Source organism: Sus scrofa, chromosome 2, assembly GCF_000003025.6.
Source record: "Sus scrofa isolate TJ Tabasco breed Duroc chromosome 2, Sscrofa11.1, whole genome shotgun sequence".
Lineage (NCBI taxonomy): Eukaryota > Metazoa > Chordata > Mammalia > Artiodactyla > Suidae > Sus > Sus scrofa.
In genome coordinates, this window is record NC_010444.4 from 32,027,622 (window position 1) to 32,048,267 (window position 20,646).

At 33.7% G+C, this 20,646-nt stretch overlaps 1 protein-coding gene across 1 annotated transcript in view; it reads right to left on the minus strand.

Annotated features, from left to right (window-relative positions):
- METTL15 (methyltransferase like 15) overlaps positions 3,002–20,646 on the minus strand; it is a 213,452-nt gene continuing 195,807 nt past the window's right edge. Inside the window, 1 exon segment of the mRNA XM_005654689.3 lies at positions 3,002–6,031. Within this exon segment, the coding sequence (XP_005654746.2) occupies positions 5,586–6,031 (446 nt within the window). The 3' untranslated portion in view covers positions 3,002–5,585.

Consider the following 20,646-nt stretch of genomic DNA (forward strand, 5'->3'; position numbering starts at 1 on the left):
TTCCTTGTGAAAGAATGAAAAATCATACTGTCTATTGTTTAACAATACAAATCCCCACCTTGTGTTAAAGCAGACAAGTATTACTGGCCAAGCATAAAGATGGAGTTTAATGGACAGAAGCTATTACTCAAGAATCAGAAATGAAGCATGTTCTCTTGTTTGATCTCAGCTCTATATTCTAGTGTCTGGGAAGTGCTATATTTAGTAGGGCATATGCTAATGGTAGAAAACTCGTACTTAAATACTGAGTATTTAAGGTTGAGAATTGTCTAAGGAGATGTGACTTATCCAAACTGCAAACTTCTACTTCGTATATCAGACTATTACATTTTACTTCTTTGCCTTCATGTCTAACATTCTTGGTAAATTATGTGAGAAAAGAGTGAGGTGGTCAAAATCTCTGAAGAATTTTAAGGTTCATCTAAATGAGAAATATCATGAACTATCATCACTGCATCTTGCATTAATTCATTCTATTGAACTTTTAATGTATTTGAAAATTAAGGCTATAACAAGACTTAAACAATAATTATATTTAAACTATCTCTTAGTATTCCTGCAGATCATGCTGTGTGTTACCAAACATTAGTTAGGAATAGTAACTATTAACAGATGAAATTTGAGAAAATAATATAAAAATAGTTATTCTTATACAATCTAGCTTCTTTAGAATATGATGCTGATTTTTACAAACATACTCCTTCAACACTGAACATATGGCATTGTGGTTCTGACAAAAATGTATCTCTGATCAGGATTTTGGTCATGAAATTTATACGTATCTGACACCTCGCAAAATTCCCTTTACATTTTAATGCTTATCTCTTTCTGTTATAAAATGTTGCTTACATACAAAAAGTATCTATTAGAATATAAAATCAATCAAACAACTCAAAAGAAAAGTAAATACATTAAAATAAATATTGCCGACTTTAAACCAGATGCAATTTTTAGTTGTTATCCACTACTAAGAATCAAACATGTAGGGCTTAGTTTGTGAAAGTACATGGTAATATTTCCTAATATTTCTTTTTCTAGAGTAAATGTGAAACATAAATGAATGTTATCTCTGTTGGCATAAGAAGTTCACATGCCAAAGTGAACAGAGAAGAGGAAAGGGAAGGAGTTTTTTTAATATGTGCTTATTGAATAAGTATATACATACATTTCTCTTTTTAACCAAAGTATGGATATAAATTATGTATTTATTGTACATTTATGAATTTTCCATTGAGAACCATCTTATATTTTTTGAACAAGAGATTTCAAATTATTTTTAAAAAATCTACAGCAGAGATTCATTATTATCTCTGCTTCATACTTAAAAACAAAAATTAGAAAAATGAATTTTACCTCTTAAAATATGTAATACTCTGCAAAGACTAAAGAAAATATGATTTTCACATATTTCAAAGTGAATTTTAAGAGATTTTAGTTACCCCCCCAAACCTAGTTAGGCATACTGTATTCTCCTATAAACTATTGGTTGCAACATAATTAATAGTTCAATATAAATGACTTTAAGTACGAACATCATATCATATGCTACATGAAACAGAAGTTATATGGATGGCCAACAACACATGTAAAGATGTTCAACATCACTCATCAAAAGAGAAATGCAAATCAAAACTATAATGTGGTACCACCTCACACTGGTCAGAATGGCCGTCATTAACAAGTCAACAAATAAGAAATCTGGAGAGGGTGTGGAGAAAAGGGAACCTTCCTACACTTTTGGTGGGAATGTAAATTGGTGCAACCAATATGGAAAAACCTATGGAAGTACTTAGAAAACTAAATATAGAACTACCATATGATCCAGCAATTCTACTCCTGGGCATTTATCCAGACAAAACTTTCATTCAAAAATATTTGTGCACCCCTATGTTCATCACAGTGCTATTCACAATAGCCAAGACATAGAAACAACCTCAATGTTCATGGACAGATGAATGAATTAAGAAGATGTGGTATATATACAATGACTATAAAAAGCACAAAATAATGCCGTCTGCAGAAACATGGGTGGAACTAGAGATTCTCATACTAAATGAAATAAGACAGAAAGAGAAAGACAAATACCATATGATATCACAGATGTGGAATCTAAAATATGGCAAAAATGATATCTACAAAAGAGAGACAGATCACAGCCATGGAGAGGAAACTTATGGTTGTGACCAGGGGTAGGGGGGAAAGAATGGGATGGATGGGGAGTTTGGGGTTGGTGGATGCAAACTGTTACATTTGGAGTGGATGGATAATTAGGTCCTATTGTATAGCACAAGGAACTGTATATCATTGGGTCACGCTGCTGTACAACAGAAATTGAAGAAACATTGTAAAGCAACTATACTATAACAAAAAAAAGAAATAGAAAAAATACATAGACATGATTAGTGTCCCCCCAAAATTACCCTAGAAATTTTAAAATTACATAGTAACTAACATAAATTTCCAAAACAAAATGAAATATGCAAAATAGATATAAAATAAAATTGTGGCCAGTTATTAAATTTCATTTAAAAAAATTTTATTTATTTTTAATTTTTTTAATGTTATTTCCCCAATACAATTTTTTTCCTACTGTATAGCATGGTGACCCAGTTACACATACATGTATACATTTTTTCTCACATTATCATGCTCCATCATAAATGACTAGACATAGTTCCCAGTGCTACCCAGCAGGATCTCATTGCTAATCCATTCCAAAATCAATAGTTTGCATCTATTAACCCCAAGCTCCAAATCCATCCCACTCCCCCTCCCCTCACCCTTAGCAACCACCAGTCTATTCTCCAAGTTCATGATCTTCTTTTCTGTGGAAAGGTTCATTTGTGCTGTATATTGGATTTTAGATAGAAGTCATTTCTTAATAAGCAATGAGTTAAAACTTGTCAATAACTGATGTCTGACATAGTGGATTGATGTTATGCTAAAATGATAAGTAGATGGCAGTAAATATAGAGATTCAGAAATGCAAAACAACTGCTTGTTTAATATCATATTTTATTAGAAATGTACATTCATTTTAATAATGTTTTTATTTTCTATATGCATTGTACAAATTTTCCAAAATGATCTTCCAGAACTAACCATTTGAAACTTATTCATGTGTTTTATTACTCATCCTATAACTAAGACCAAGAAGTGATGATTGGGTAAGGATGATTGGGGTAAACAGCCTATTATAGAAAATAGCTAAAATATATTTACACTACAATTATTTTGAAATCAATTTTGTTTATTGAAGCAGGATTTCTTTCCATGCATATTATTCAAGGTTTTTTTGGCAGTTTTAGTTTCCTAAAGCTGCCATACTAAATGACCACACATATTGGGTGGCATAAAATAGCAGATATTTTATTCTCTCATTGCTCTGGAGGCTGCAAGTCTGAAACCAAGGTGTTAGCAGAGTTAGTTCCTACTAAAGACTCAGAGAGACTCTATTTCATTCTTTTCTCCTAGCTTCTTATGGTTGCCAGCAATTCTTGGGGTCCCTTGGCTAGTAGATGTATCACTTCACCTTGCCCTCCATGTGGCATTCTTTCACATGTCTCTGTCTTCTCCTCTTCTTGTAAAGACACCAGACATACCAGATTAAGTGCTTGCTCTGCTCCAGTATGACCTCATCTTAACTACTTAAATCTACAATGGCCATATTTCTAAATAAGGTCACATTATGAGGTTTTGGAAAGGACATGAACTTTGAGAGGATGCCATTCAATCCAGTGCAGTTTCCATTTAATGTTAATGAAAAAATTTCCATATTATGTGGGATCCAAAAATGATTGATGAAATAGGCTAATCATTATTGAATGTCAGATATGACCCTTTATTTTGTAATCAGATACTCAAATGGGAACTTAACTTTGGGAATCTTTCTCATTTACAAAGGGAAACACAAAATTCTTCAGGAAGAATTCAGAAGATTAAACTAGGTTATCTAACATTCATTCGTTTCTAATTTGAACACATTATTCCCTAGAATATTTCCTAATTCTGATTCCACTGAAGAATTGCTCAGATTTGAACGAAGCCTGTAAATTAAATGTAGTGAATAAACTTGGGAACTAAAGTTAAATATTACAGAGGTAGATAAAGTCTGAGGTAAATTGAAATACTTAATTCTTATCTTTTGTCTATATAGTTACGCTGATATTTTATTCACTTGGATTCACCAATTTAGATTTTGTAATCATAATTGAGAAGATAATTTTTTTCCTGTATTTGAATAATTTGCTGAGCAAAGTAATAGTGTAAATATGACTTCAAGGAGAATTACTTAAGAACACAATCATTTACATGCACCTTTAGTCAACATGTCCACACACCCTTTGACTAACTCTTATTCATTCTTCAGGTCATAAATCAAGCACCATACTGTTAGAACTAGTTTCCTTCTGTAGATGAAATTCCTACTACATGTACTTGTTGTACCTTGTACCACCACTTTTTTATAGCACTTACTGCTGTGTCAATTTTATATTATTTTTTTTGATTATTTAACTACTGGTGCTCTCCTTCACTAAACTATAAACTACATAGGACAGGTATTGTGGGCTATGTGTATTTTACTTGCATTTGTTCAGTACTTGCTGAATAACTGAATAAATTAGAAGTGGAAATTTATGAATAAAAAAGTGATGTGAATTATGAATCAATTTAATCAATTTATTAAAGATTCCTAACTAAGTGAACATCTCCTAAACAAACATTCTACAACTGCAGTTACTGCCTGTACGTAAGAACATTAGGGGTGCATTGATTCTAATATCTTGAATAGACCATATACCTTTTCCATTTCAAATTGACTTGGTTTAATTATTTTGAATAGCTCAGTTAAAAATGCAGGATTCAAATGTTGAGAGTTAGAAGTTTTGTGAAATATTCTCTGTGATGGTTATTAGAGCAACTCTACATTTTTAGTTTGTAATTTATGCAAACATGTCATATATCATACTGAAAAATCCCTTTAAAACAATGAACACTATATTTCAGCAATGAAATTTAGCAGTATGATGCATTTTTAAAATACTTGAAAATTTTAAATTTATATAGTACCTATGTTTGAAAAAGCTATAGTAGGAATTAATTATTACCAGGTAGTAAAATTAAAATCCACTCCAAGATTATTACTAATTATTCAAGATATCAAAAGTCTTTTGCACATCTTAATATCTAAATTCAGAATTTCGGCATGCAGATATAATTATAACCTCTCTTTTGACAGCTTGAGTTTACATTTTTAGATAAATACACATATTCTTCTCCTTCTTTTTCTTCTTAAAAAAAAATTCCTGATAAAGGATTGCATTTCAAAAGTCAAATAATGCAAAGATAAACACATTTTTCCAATTTTGAGATGATGTTTCTCCTTGAATCAAACTTTCTGTGTCATGCTAATATTTCCTACATTTTCTTTCTGAGGAAAAATGCTAAACACCTGCAATTTCCACACATATATAGTACATATTTATATACAGTCCACACTTTTTTTGTTAAGCTGTTCAGGAATATCACATAAAAAAATTAAGGGAAACTGGGAGGAAAAACTCGAAAGATCAGATGATGCTTTCTCATAATTTGATAGCTGCTCTAAGCTTGGCTGAGCGCCCTCTGGGGTTATCCTGTACATCTTGATCTTCTGGGGTAAGTACCTTCTTGTGCAGCAATTTCCACATTAAAGGGGCTTTTCCTGTGGAGATTCCTTCCTTGTTTTCAAGATTGGAACCCAACTGTGATTTTTGTATCACTTTCTGTCTAGCACTTAGGTTAAATCTTTCTGTCATGCTTATCCCAAGCAAGAATCGTTTGATGATGCGATCCTCCAGGGAATGGAAGGAGAGAGCAACAAGGCGACCACCAGGTCTCAGAAACTTCTGAGCTGTCTTCAGTCCTGTGTAAAGTTCATTGAGCTCATTGTTCACAAATATGCGGAAAGCTTGGAAAGTCTTGGTAGCAATATGGGTAGATCGTTGTAGCAAATCTTTTCGTGCATAAATAGCAGAGGGAGGAAATGCACCTACAAATAGATTTTGTAAAAACAGGAAAAGAGGACAAACAGGTAACATTAATGTTTTCCACTGTAAATTTACTGGGTTGTGTTGTGTGTATATATGAGGAACTAAGTTTCCTTAGAAAGATGTAGCATTTCATTCATACTTCTCCATTTTATTTCCAAGCATTCTATCAATGCTTAACACTATCGTGTCAGAAATATCTTTCAGAACTCTTAAGGGTAACTGGAGTCAAACAAGAGCAGAGAAAGAGAAAAAGGTGAACAAATATTTGAAGAAATAATAATGAAAAACTTCCATAACTTTGATAAAAATATTAACTCTCTGCTACAAAGAAATTCAACAGACCTCAAACAGAATAAACAAAGAAAACTGCTCCTAGGCACATCCTAATCAAACTACTACAAGCCAAAATCTTGAATACAACAATACATTACATAAGAGAACAAAAACATGACTAATAGTTTATTTCTCATTAGGCTAATGGAGGCTATAAAATACTGGAATAACATTCAAATTTTTGAGAGAAAAAAAAAGATGTCCTCCAAGAAAGCTTTTCTAAAACTATTCTTTTTTTTTTTTTTTTTGTCTTTTTGGGGCCGCACCCATGGCATATGGAGGTTCCCAGGCTAGGGGTCCAATCAGAGCTGTAGCCACCTGCCACAGCAACACGGGATCTTAGCTGCGTCTTCAACCTACACCACAGCTCACAGCAATGCAGGATCCTTAACCCACTGAGTGAGGCCAGGGATTGAAGCAGGGTCCTCACGGATGCTAATCAGGTTCATTAACTGCTGAGCCACGATGGGAGCTCCTAAAACTATTCTTTAATATTAAAGGTTCAAAGGCATTTTCAAATAAATTCTAAAAATGAGAGAATTAATTGCTAACAGCTCTAAAGTCAAGACATTTAAAAGGAAATACTTTGGCCTGAAATAAAATAATGTCAGGTAATAAACTGGATAGACAGAAGATAATGAAAATATGAATGTATGAATATAAGAAGCATGTCTCTTAATTTCTTAAAAGACAGGACTGGCTTTCTGTAATTCTTCTCAATTTCTTTAAAACGACTATTTAAGTAAAATTATAACACAATATTCTTAGGTTTATAATATATATATATTTCTTTATATACTGAATGTGATAGTAATAGCGCAAAGGATGAGAGTAGGTAAATGAAACTATATTACGAGGTTCATATGTGTATATGTATATATCTTATATACACACACACACATATATACACATACACACATACATATCTATAGATAGATAGATAGATATGGGCTTTTTTGGGGGGGGCTACACCTGCAGCATATATAAGTTCCCAGGCTAGGGATGAATCAGATCTACTGCTGCTAGCCTACATCACAGCCATAGCAAGACCAGATCCTTAACCTACTGATAAGGCCAGGGATCGAACCTGCATCCTTATGGATACTAGTTGGGCTCATTACTGCTGAGTCACAATGGGAACTTCCAACAAGGTTCCTATATTTTACTGGAAGTTAAAATTGAATATTGTGGTCCCTAGAGCAATCAATAAAAACAATGGAAAGAAATATAGTTAATAAACAACAGAGAATAAAAATCATCCACAAAAATATTACCTAACACAAAAGAAGACAAAAGAGAAGAACAGGAAAACAAAAATGAGACAAAGAGAAGACAAACAGCAAAATGACAGATAATAAATCCAAATATGGAAATACTCACATTAAATGTAAATGTACTAATAAAACTTCAATAAAAATGCAGACTGAAAAATAGCAAGACCTGATTATACACTGTCTACAGAAATGCACTTGAAATGTAAAAATATAAATAGAGTAAGCAAGAGGCTGTGAAAAAATATATGATGTAGAAAGTAAACATAAAGAAACCCAGTGAGATTATATTAATATTAGACAAAATTACCTTTTAAAAAGAACTACTAGACCCGAAAAGAAACATTTCTTATTGAATTGCCAAGATAGCAGGAAGATACAATTATAAATGCATATGCAGCAAATAACATAGTTCTAAAAATTCAGACATCTCAAAAAAGACCCACATTTTTACAAGCGGTTGTGTTTTGACAAAGATGTCCAGTTAATTCAATGAAGAAAGAACAAATTTTCAATGAAAAGTGATTATCTATACAAAATAAGACGAACTTCAACACATACACAAAAATTAATTCAAAATGGATCACGGACCTAAGAGAAAACACTAAAACCATAAAATATATATCCGACAAAACTCTTTTATTCAGATTATATGAGAGAATCTCACTACTTAATAAGAGTTCACATTTTAGTAATTTGTAGGTCCAGTAGTAAAGCACAGTAATATACATCTGATTAATCTTTGGTCAGGGAAGAGGAGAAATAATTTCTTATGTGTACCATGCAGCTGAGAACCTGGCTGTCTGATGTTAACCAAATCAGTGTTACAGGTTCACTCTTTCTTCCAAACAAAGTACTTTGCTGAAAGGCTAGAAAATATTAGAGATTGGGGAATTTGTCTTTCAACAACCACATCTCTCAGAAATAAGATGTCAAGTCAAAGCTGAGGAGGGAGGTCAACTTCTTTCCATTTGCTATTCAATTTCTCCATTTTCCAGGAAGAGTTTTGGTCACCAGGTAATGTATTTCAAAGCATTCTAAAGATATGAACAAACATGCAACTCTTCATAATTTAGAGCTTGGATTTAGAGAATACTTCAGAAAGGCTGCATTCCTGAAGACCTTATTGACTCAAACCTTTTGTAATTCAATACTAATTTTCTCTAAAAAGAACTGTAATATAAAATACATTTTAATGCACATGGATTTTGATGTAAAATAGGAAGCAATCATTCATGGAGCATGTGGATCAACTTATACTGTAGGATATTTTTACTTTAAGGCATATTATTATTATTATTTTTATTTTTTTTTGCTTAGCATCTGTAATATTTTATAGAATTAAAACCATGGCTCAACATGGTAATTGCTTAGCTTTCTTCACATTTTATCACGTTTCAAAGATATATATTTGAGGATGTGGTTTGTAATAGAACATACTGAATTAGCCATACATGGCTATGTGTTAACTAAATTGATGAAATGATAGAAAAGCAGAGGCCTTAGTTAATACTTCCTTGATATTATCATTGAATATATTTTTTAAAATAAAGGAAATGTTATAAATAAAAATAAAATAATAAAATAATAAAAATAATAGCAATAAAAATAATAAAAAATGTTAAAATAACAAAATAATGTCTGAAATCCTCATAGTGGTTCTAATATAAACAACAACATTGGTTCATTTGACATGACAAAGTATGGTGGACATTTCTGTTTACTAGCTAAAATGGCACCTACCTGTGGCATAATTATAGTTTATAATTCATTTAGCCAGCTAGCTGTGAAACTAACAAAATTCCTGATGAATTCTTTTCATTGAGGGAATATGTCTTTATTTCAAAGTATTCATATAAAGTGACTTTATTATTATCTGGAGCTCACAAATTAACACCATTGTGACCACATAAACTTTTCTTTATAAGGTCTAATTAGGCCTTGCCAATGCTACATCAAGGAAAAAGAAAATAAGAGCTTTCATTTATATTTAGGAATGAATGGTCCTGAAGATAACAGGATAACTCTAATCCATGAAGCTTTTCTTCTGGGGCTTTCTTATTTTTCTTTAGGGAATTCTAATCTGGACTATGTCCACTGGGTTTCTTTTGTTTTTCTTTTTTTTTTCTTTCCTTTTTCTTTTTTGAGCTTTTAGGGCCGCACCTGCGGCACATGGAAGTTCCCAGGCTAGGGGTCTAATTGGAGCTGTTGCTACCGGCCTCTGCCAGAGCCACAGCAATGCCAGATCTGAGCCGCATCTGCGACCCACACCACAGCTCACGGCAATGCCGGATCCTTAACCCACTGAGCAAGGCCAGGATTGAACCTGCAACCTCATGGTTTCTAGTTGGATTCGTTTCTGCTGCACCATGACAGGAACCTTTCTACTGGGTTTCTTGTAAAGGATTTCTAGGTGTAGTTCTATCAGTTTCCTCAAGTTTGATCTTTAGGGATCAGGAGATGACAAGGTACTGCAATGGGCAATGTGTCTTGTGGAGTTTTTGGTCCTGCTCTGGGGATCAAAGGCACATATCCTCTCTTCCTTTATATCAGCACTTTTGTGTCTCTAATTTATAGGAAGAAAGATTGTCAACACAAATTGTATAAAATGAGATAAAAAAGAAATCTTTATAAAACAGCATATGGTAATGAAAATTAAAGTAGTGAAAACAAAACACCAACTGGCATTGGTACAAAAACAAGAATACGAGAAAAGGCAATCTGCCTGTTAAGAATTAAGAAAGTTTCTTTGTCTGAATTAGAAAGTTTGAGGACAATCAGTAAAAGTCCTGTGCCTCTAGGTAGCAAAAATGGGTTTCCTTATGAAAGTCACTGGTCAGAGAGCAAACAACTTTGCCACAGAGTTTCTTAGGTATGCATAGACTAGGTAAGAAAATGTGCCTACAAGTCAATAGGAAAAGAATCAAAAACTGCCAGATCCAATGTCTATCTATGTGCTGGACTTTGATTTAGGCCATAGGAAGAAAAATGTTAGTGATCCCCTGTCCCTGTCTCTGAGGAGCCCGCTGTTTTGCAATCCTTCTTCACTGCTTTCTCATCTCCCATATCCTGTTATCAGAAATAGAAACTTGTCTCCGTTTTTCCATTTCCTGACTTTAATCACAGAGCTTGTATGGCTAATTCATTTGATTAAGGCATAGAGTAGGTAAGACAGAAAATATGGACTCAATCACAATTCGGGTCATTTGGTTTGGTACTGAGAGAAAAACCTTTTTCTGTTTGTAGTTCATCAGTGGACTTACTTAACACCAGGCCAATGTATATTAGTTCTACTGGGAAGAGGTGTGCTTACTGTTTGTATACTTATCACACTCTACTATAATTACTAATTTACTTGTCTGTCTCACTCATTTGACTCTGATTTTCTTATGAACAGGAAGTATTTCATGTTAACTCTTATACCCTCTTGCTTAGTAGATAAGCTTATAATTCTTAACACTGACTACACATCAGAGTAACCTGTGGAGCTTTTGAAAAAAAAAAAAAAAGGTGCTTGGCTGAAGTCCAGACCTATTGAATCAGTTTCAGGGGTTTATTACACAGGAATCACTACATTTAAAAAGCTTCACAGAGGATTTTGATTTTCAGCCAAGATTAAAAACTACTATAGTAAACCCTCAGTAAATGTTGTTGAAAAGATAATGAATAGATAATGAACAAAAATATGGATAAATGAACGAAAATCCGGGACTATAACCACAAACAAACAGTTTCATTCACATCACCAGATGGATATATAAAGAGTATGATATTCAGTCACATTAATGAATGACTAAATGAAGAGCATAACATTTTTAGTCATGGAAAAACGTAATGGATAGAATTTTAAAATGTCCTGAAACAAGCCCCATCCTATATCCTACTTTTTGGACAAATACGATTATGGGTACCAAATTATGATTTTAATGGGGCAAATGAACTCTCAAATTTGCTAGCAATTACATTGCCTCAATACAACTGTAAGCATATATTTAATGATATCTGAGACTGACTGGAATGTCCTTAATGAATCAATCATTTTGCACATGCATTATAATGTGCAAAATAATGTGAACTTTGGGGAACACAAGCTTGCAAGACTTATTATCTGAAATAAGCAAATGTGCAAAGTGAACTTTATTTCTGCATATGGAATAAAATAAGACATGAGAATGTATTGGTAAATTTGGAAATTTACATTAAAAATTTCCTCAAGATCTTCAGTGGTTTAAGCTCAAAATTTTCCCCAAAGACTAATAATGCACAATATTGTTGCGATTTTAGGTTAACTACAAGTTTTCCTAGTTCTTTAAAACAGTGTAACTGTGTTCCACCTATTACTATAAAATAGCAAAATTATGTCAGTAAAACAGACTACAAAAGGAAATTAAAAGCCAATATACATTTAATACCAAGTTAAGATGTTTTCAAGTTAAATACACTTTAAAAAAATGTACATTTAAGAGTAAACGGACATTAAATCCACAATGGGATAACAAGTTCTACTTTCAATACAGCTTTGAGACATTATTTGGCACTTAACCTCTCTCACAGTAATGTTGGGAAAATTCATGACATAAGAGATTGACCAAGAAAATTGGTAAAGTGATTTGCTACTCTCACATTCCAGATCAAATTTGTTGACAGTGGTGTTTTCTAATTACTGACAGTATCATATCCTTACTCTCCGCTTCCTCTCATATCAGCAAATTCTGACAGCTCTTTATCTGGAATGCATCCAGAAACCCACCACTTCTCACCAACTCCACTGCTCTCACCCTAATCCAAGCCATCATCATCTTTTCCAGTAGTCGCCAGACACATTCTTTTTATATAAAAATAAGTCTTATTTTTATATAAGGCACTGAAGATCCTACCACTGCCAAATGTCCCTATGTCATACATAACTTCTGCTACTTACAACCCCCATTTCTCTGAACTCATATACTGATCTGGAGCTTTGTACTCTTAACTAAATCATGGCATGTTCCAGCCTGGGTAATTTGACCTGAGCCAAGAATATCTATCAGCCTATGTGTACCTGGATGGCTTACTCCTTACTTCATTCAGGTCTCTCCTCAAACATTGCAGAACGAAAAGGGAAGAATAATAGCAGTCTGTCACTAGAGTCCTGTTACACCGTCTTATTATTATTTTTTTCATAATATTTTTTCAGGGATAAATATTTATTTGCTGACCTAATCTGTCTTCCTTCACTAGAATATATACTAAGTGAGAACAGACACTTTGCTTGTTCACTGCTGTAAATCTTTTACACCAAGAAGAGTTGGAAGAATGAAAGAATATATTTGTACTTAGGTAGCTCACAACTGTGCCTTGGATTCAATCCCTGGCCTGAGAACTTCCATATGCCATAGGTGTAGCCAAAAAAGAAAAAAATATGTACATGTACATGTATATAAATACGTGTGTGTGTGTGTGTGTGTGTGTGTGTGTGTATGGGGATGATCTGCACAATATCTGTAATTTGCTGTTTACTTGCCTTCCTTTAAAAATCATTTTAGTTATACAGATGCATTATAATTCATTTTGTTTATTTTTTTAACAAACATCTGTACTGTTAAGAACAGTACAAGCCAACTGGGAATGGTAATTAAGGTAGAGGCAGTCTCTATCCTGATGGAGCGCATATTGCCACCACAGCAGGAATATTTAGGATATGTTCTATTTTTACTACCATAAATATCATGCAATAAACATGTGAACTGCACATTTAAAAATTCTACATGGCAGAAAACTCTACAAAGCAAAAAGTCAGCCACAATCTGGGAAGAATACTTCTAACTGTATGTGAACTTGTGATAGTTATGTTTGGAGAATTAGAGTTGTTAGGTCAAAGGCAGTTTATGCCCATTTAAATTTAAATCAATACTTCTACTAAATTACTCTAAATAGTCTGTACCCATTTCCCTCCAACAATAGTATTTGAGAGAGTCTACCTCCCCACAACCTTACTAACACTAGAAATTACCACTTTTTAAAATCTTGACTAGTCTAATAGTAGGCAAATGATAGCTTATAGTTGTTTTAATTTGCATTTCTTTGGCAATTAGTAGAACTGGGCATCTTCTTAAATCTAATGACCATTTGACTTCATCTAACATATTCTTAATGTGACATTGCTTTCTTTTCTATATCGATTTGGAAGATTTGCTTGTAAAATAAAGACACTAACCCTTTTCTCTCATATATCATTGCAAATATCTTTCCTATCTTTTTACTTTGTGGTTTTTTTCTACCATACAAAATTTTTTAATTTCTATATATATTTTTTTCATGTTTTTTAGATTTTATCAAACTTAGGAAGGTTTTCCTCACTCCAAGATTATAGATAAGGTCAACTCTATGTTTTTGTGTTATATGTCTGGTTTTATTTCTTACATTTAATACTTGCTCCATAAGAAATTTAATTTTTAGCATAGAATGAGGTAGGGACCCATGTCCTTTATTCAAGTTTTTAAAAAACTATGTATAATTGTCTATTTATTAAATAGTATATTCTTTCTCTACTCATTTGAAGTACTGCTTTAATCCTACACTACGTTTTTAGATGCAAATAGATCTGCTTCTAAATTCTCAATTGTGTTGCATTGAAGTATTTCTCTTATTTTTCTGCCAATACCAGATTACTACTGCTTTTTCAATTTTTTCCAATATGTTTTGCTATCAAGTCATGGAAGTCCCCCTTCTCCATGGCATTATACTTCTTTTAAAATTTTGGAGGTGATTTTCATGAATCAATTATCCCAAATTAAATTTAGAAATAATAAAGTATATAATAATAAACATTTTGATTAGAACTATAGCAAATTTGTAAATTGATTTGGATAAAATTTACATTACCATAATATCAAACAATCCATCCAAGAAACAAGTATTCCTATTAATATTTTACATGCCCTTTATTCAAGTTGAATGGTTGTCTTTCACCTAGGTCAAGGCCAGGCTATTTGCATGTATTGCGTTTATGCGTATACATTTTAATCATGCCTATGGAAAGGCATAATAAATGATAATACTTATATTAAGATGACGTAGTGTAATAAAAATAGAGATGAACTTTAGAAAGGATAAATTAGGTTCAGTAATCAGAATTTTTACATTTTACGGCTGTTTGATGAGGGACAATGACACAATTTCTGAGTTTGTTTCCTCACTAGAAGATGAGATGATAGCACTTCTCAGGGGATTATTGTGAAAATCAAGTAAAGAAAATAATCAGGAGCACCTACTGCACACCTGACATAAAGTAGTTACTTTATGAATATCATTCATAGACTTATTTGTTTATTATTCTAAGTTGTAAAATGGAGTAAGGAGGGGATTTCCTACGTTAATTTGAGGTTCTGCCAAACTAATTTTTTACTTTCATCTTGGACTAACAGCAGAGTAGGTGAGATAGAAGGCTGTTGAAAATCCCTGAAGCATCTGAGTAATGCGTATTGGATTTAGGAAGCAGACTAAAACAGCTCAGCATCCAAAATGAAGTACAAAATTTTCCTTATGTATAAACTAATAGTGTACTTCTAAGTTTACTAAGTATTTAGGACTTAAGTGTATGAAGACGTAGCATGGCATAGGAATGAGAAATCATTAAATTTTTTTTTTCAGTTTGACCTTGATTTTTAATAACTGATGCTAAGAATTGTAAAAACTCTAATTTCATTAACCTAAACCTTCCAGGTTGCATTCACCTGTCCATGAGATTATTTTCCATAATTAAACTTTTAGATTCCTCTTACCACCTAATTATATAACTTGTATTATGGCATTTTAAGAACATTTTTTTTCTCTGTTCTTTTTTTAATTTATTTGTTCTAGTTCTCATGGAAACAACTTTCTGTACTGGCTATCTGCTTTCTTAAGGATAGTTCCACAAGGATAAAATATATGTGTGAGTCTTAAACCAGACCCTTTGTTTTCACAGCTCCAAAAAATATGGTAATTACATCCTGAATGATGTATATCAGTAATTACATCATTCATTCATTTAGCCAATATTTATTATACACATTGAGATTAAACACTGGAATTAAAATGTTCATGATGACATAGTCCTTGCCCTCTAGAAACTTCAAACCCAGTGAAGAGGATGATATGTAAATTCTGGGAAGAGAGTTATAAAGAATAATTGTACATACTACTAAGGGAAAAACAACATGAAGAAAAAAACCCCTGACCTTCGTATAGACAATATTTTCCCAACTACTATTTACCTTGTAAACTATAGCACTTGCACTGCCAACCAAACACCAATGTGCCTGCTGTCCAGTAAGTCTGAGAAATGCAGCATGATATACCTCTCTTGTGGAGACCCACAATGCTCACAAGCACAGTAAAGCTCTTTAGGTAACTATTTAACTTTGTTTACCTAGCATGTCCAAACGTTTTGAAATAAAACTCTTATCTTTTATTTATTGTTTATTAATTGTACCCTCAGCATGTGGAGGTTCCAGGCCAGGGGTCCAAAAGGAGCTGTAGCCACTGGGCTACACCACATACACAGCAATGCCAGATCTGAGCCGTGTCTGCAACCTACACCACAGCTCATGGCAACACTAGATCCTGAACCCACTGAGCAAAGCCAGGGATTGAACCTACATCCTCATGGATGCTAGTCAGATTCGTTTCTGCTGAGCTATGACGGAACTCCAGAACTCTTAATTTTTAATAAAAACTATCTAGTCCATAGTATTTGTTTTCTAGGTAACACACATGAGAAAATATTGAAAGTAGGTTTTGTGTTAATCACTTGCCACACATATTAAATCTCTATAATAATTCTGAGAGGTAAGAAGCAAATATCCTTATTTCCATTTAAAGATGAAGAACGAAGAGATTAAATATATCTTCCCAAGTTCAAAGGAGTCAAATGGGAAGCCAGGTCTTTTTAATATGAAGTCCACCTTTTTTATAATAAGAGTGTACTTCACTTCCTCAGAAGAAAGGCATAGCATTTCTGGCTAGTTCATCTGAGAGATACATTCTGGGAAGCCCACATCAGCATCAGTTCATTTACAAAGAAAACAAACAAGCATTTTATTAAATAGGTTGAAAATTTTCAATTTCATTAGGATATTCTCAAGTGTTTAGGTGTGCCCAAAATAAGGCAACAGTTTTAAGACTGTCTGTTCACTAAACAATCTCATCTCCTTTTTCCTGATTAGAATTTAAGGAAGTTAAGATGTAATCACATGGTTTAGAGTGATCTCCAAAAGCTCTGATTCCATGTCTGGTGTTTTATATAACAATCTCATTTTCTGGGAGAAAATGAGTGTGGAATCTTTACTCTAGGCCTGAATAGCCTTTTACTGAGAGATGTTGTAATGGAACCCAAATCACTTTGCATCAAGTTGCAAGAGTTTGGCTTTCTCTTCACATTTCCCTTGGGGAGATGTGCATTGTCAGCCCTAAAGACTGCGCATCTGGCGAAGGCAGCAACTGCCCTGGTCTCTTACCCTGGGAACGGTAATGAATACCTTTGGCTTTTGTCCTTTTCGTTCCATTGAAAATAATATATTGTTAGCTCAGGTTATTAGACTGTGCATTTGTCTTTTTTTCATCAGCTTTCTTGATAGTGGTTTTAAAAAAGAAACAGTTGCTACTGCTGCCACTATCAAAAGACTTTTGGGCAGATACTGATTACATGTTTTTGATTAAGAATCTAGACCTGTCCAATGCCATACATTTGGGCTTTTCCTGACTCATGTGCTAGGAAGGGGAACCCTTACAGTTGTTTTTATGTTATAAAAATGAATGCTTAATATTCTCCAGCTAAGCAAAATGAGGAGATGAGTTTGTGTACCATTAGTAATAAAGGGCTCAGATGGCTAAAATCTTGGGAAATTAAACCCAGCTCCTTTTATTTTTTTCTTTAAAGCTACTTGAGAAATGGAGAAAGAAGACTAAAATTTTTTTCCATACATTTGTTATTATGCATTTCTTGTAAACAGACAATTTTAGCAATGATAAGGCAGTGCTCCTGGCTCTCATTCTCAGTCTAGAATGCCCTTTTCCCTCTTCTTACAGTTTATGTCCACTCATCCTTAATACTCTCTAAGGTGCGATCTTCTCTAGGGAGCTTTTGCAATGACCTTTTAATACACATTTTTATCAAACTTTTTACTATTCTATACTGTTTATTACTAACTTCTACTAGGCTATAAAAAGTCTAAAAAACTTTTTTATTGTCCTTATATCCCCAGTTCCAGGTCTAGGGCTTGGTGCATAAGAGATGGCAAAGGGGAAAATCCACTAAATAAGAGATATTCTTCCAGTCCCAAACAAGATCAAGATGTACCATAAACGGTATTTTGAATGTGGAAATTCATAAAACCCCTGAAATCTTTGTAAGATTTTGTGTATATGTTCAGATTTATGTAGAGATACCCCAGGGCTTCTATCAACGAATCAGATATACCAGGGACTCCAAAGTAGGTAAATTCCTGGTGAAAACATACTGAGCTTACTGAGTTTTTGGCTTACAACTTAAAGCCTTTAATGCTACCACCAAACAAGCCTCTACATGCATCTACTTTTGGTTTGTTTTATATATATATATATATATTTTTTTTTAACTCCAGGAATATCACAACTTAGTACCATCAGATGCATAGGTTAAAAACTCCCTTTACACATGACAGCAGAAACTGGAAACTACAGAGGTAAATACTCAGTCTTCCTCTGACTCACAAGGAATTACATATTAAAACTCGGATAAAATCTTGCTTAGTAACAGACTGCACTACATATAATAATAGAACACAATTTGTATGTGAAAGCAGTGAGATAGATTTCATTCATAAAAAACCCATGCTTCTGGCTAGATAAACGACTTGAGGTCCCAGAGAGAAATTATCATTTTTAGTTCTGGGATACCCTTATACTACTTTTAAAAATTTAATACATTCACATGTTCAAACGTATTGAGATTTTTAAGCTTGTGAATGAAATTAGCAATGTGCTATGGTTGTCAACGTGATGCACTGCAATTCCTGTAAGTGGTAGGGTTTAAAAATTAATTCAGCTCTTGCACCTGTTTGCCAGCATTTGTCTGCTGAATTTCCATCACATTTAATAAGTCTCTGTGACGCAACTTGTGTCCTTTTGCCTGGGCTCCTTTAATATAGTGTTAAATTCTCACCCATCTGAAATTCAAGTAATATTACAAATTTCAAATTGTTAATTAAAATCTGTGAACTCCAATGGTTCTGGATAAAATTGGCTTTTCTCAGTGAGGTTCTTTTAAAACTTCTTCAGAGTCTCATCTAATCCCCAACTCCTACCAGGTTAAGTCTGATGACAACATGATCTCACTATGGGTGGTTGAGGTTTACAAATCCTCATACATTAGGGAAAAATTAAGTTATAGGCTTGAGCATAAAAGGTAACAAGGAACATTATCCACTGAGATGAAATAAAAATATGGCTCAGAATTAAATTAAAACAATATCAAATTAAAGAATAGATTTTTTCACACATTATTTTTCAATAAAACCAATTCTATACTACCTCTGTCTTAAAATTCTTAGCATAGATGGGACAGCTCAAACTGAATCATGATTCCTATTATTTAAGTAATCAATATTAAATTTACTTATTGTATCTTCAAGCCAGGATGGAGGACTATTTGCCAAACACTCTGAACACAAAGCAGAAGCCTAAGCAAGAGGTTCTAGCATATTAAAGACCATAATAAGATACTTTATTTGAACCTTTAGGAATAGTTTACAGAGATGCAGTTCTACTCTCAGAGTTGAGCTACTCGCACTTCCCAGAATTGGGAGATGGGAACACGAGAAGGTGTTTAACAATGCCCTCTTTTACGTGTGAGGTCAGCACATCTCAGAATTAAGCCTCATGCTCCAAGGTAAAGATGTTTGCCTTCTTTCAGAATTCTTAACCTGCAATGGAACATTTCTCAACTGTATTACAATTATTAAAAAAATTTTTTTTGGAGTTCCCACTGTGGCTCAGCAGAAATGAATTGGACTAGTATCATGAGGATGCAGGTTCGATCCCTGGCTTTGCTCAGTAGGTTAAGGATCTGGTGGTGCTGTGAGCTGTGGTGTAGGTTGCAGATGCAGCTCAGATCCCACGTTCCTGTGGCTGTGACATAGGCTGGCAGCTGTAACTCCAATTCGACTCCTAGCCTGGGAACTTCCATATGCCGTGGCTGTGGCCCTAGAAAACAAAAAACAAACCAAAAAAATGGACTATTTTACTGATTTAAAGAATAAATGATCAATTTTTCCGAGGGCCAATAGCATATGGATTTTAATTAAATCATAGATCATAAATACCTCCTTTTTTCCCTACCATATCAAAATCTTTTTTTTTTTTTTGTCTTTTTATCTTTTTCCAGGGCTGTACCTGTGACATATGGAGGTTCCCAGGCTAGGGGTCTAATCGGAGCTGTAGCTGCCAGCCTACACCACAGCCACAGCAACGCGGGATCTGAGCCCTGTCTGTGACCTACACCACAGCTCACGGCAATGCCGAATCCTTAACCCACTGAGTGAGGCCAGGGATCAAACCCGCAACCTCATAGTTCCACTGAGCCACGATAGGAGCTCTACCATATTCAAATCTGATACTGAACTTCTCCCTCCTATCTTTTACTTTTCTTCTTGCTCTATCCTACCAAATTGTTCTAGGAGCAGCACTTTGGGTAAGGTCCAGTAAAGGCTACTGATTTCTAGAAGGATGTATGTCCATTTTGAAAAACAATATTTCAAGGGCTAAAGGCATATATGTATATATATGCCATTCATCTCACTTAGGGGATTTACCCTAGGAAGCAATTCCCCCCACTCAAAATCCTTTAAATATGAATAAAAATATTTATTATATAGCTTTCAATAATAGCCTCCATTAGGAAGTATGCCAAATATCTAATAATAAGGATATGGTTAAATAAACTACAGTGTTTATATCCAGTACTTAGTATACTGGCGTAAAAAGTGTACTGGCATAAAAAATAAGTAACA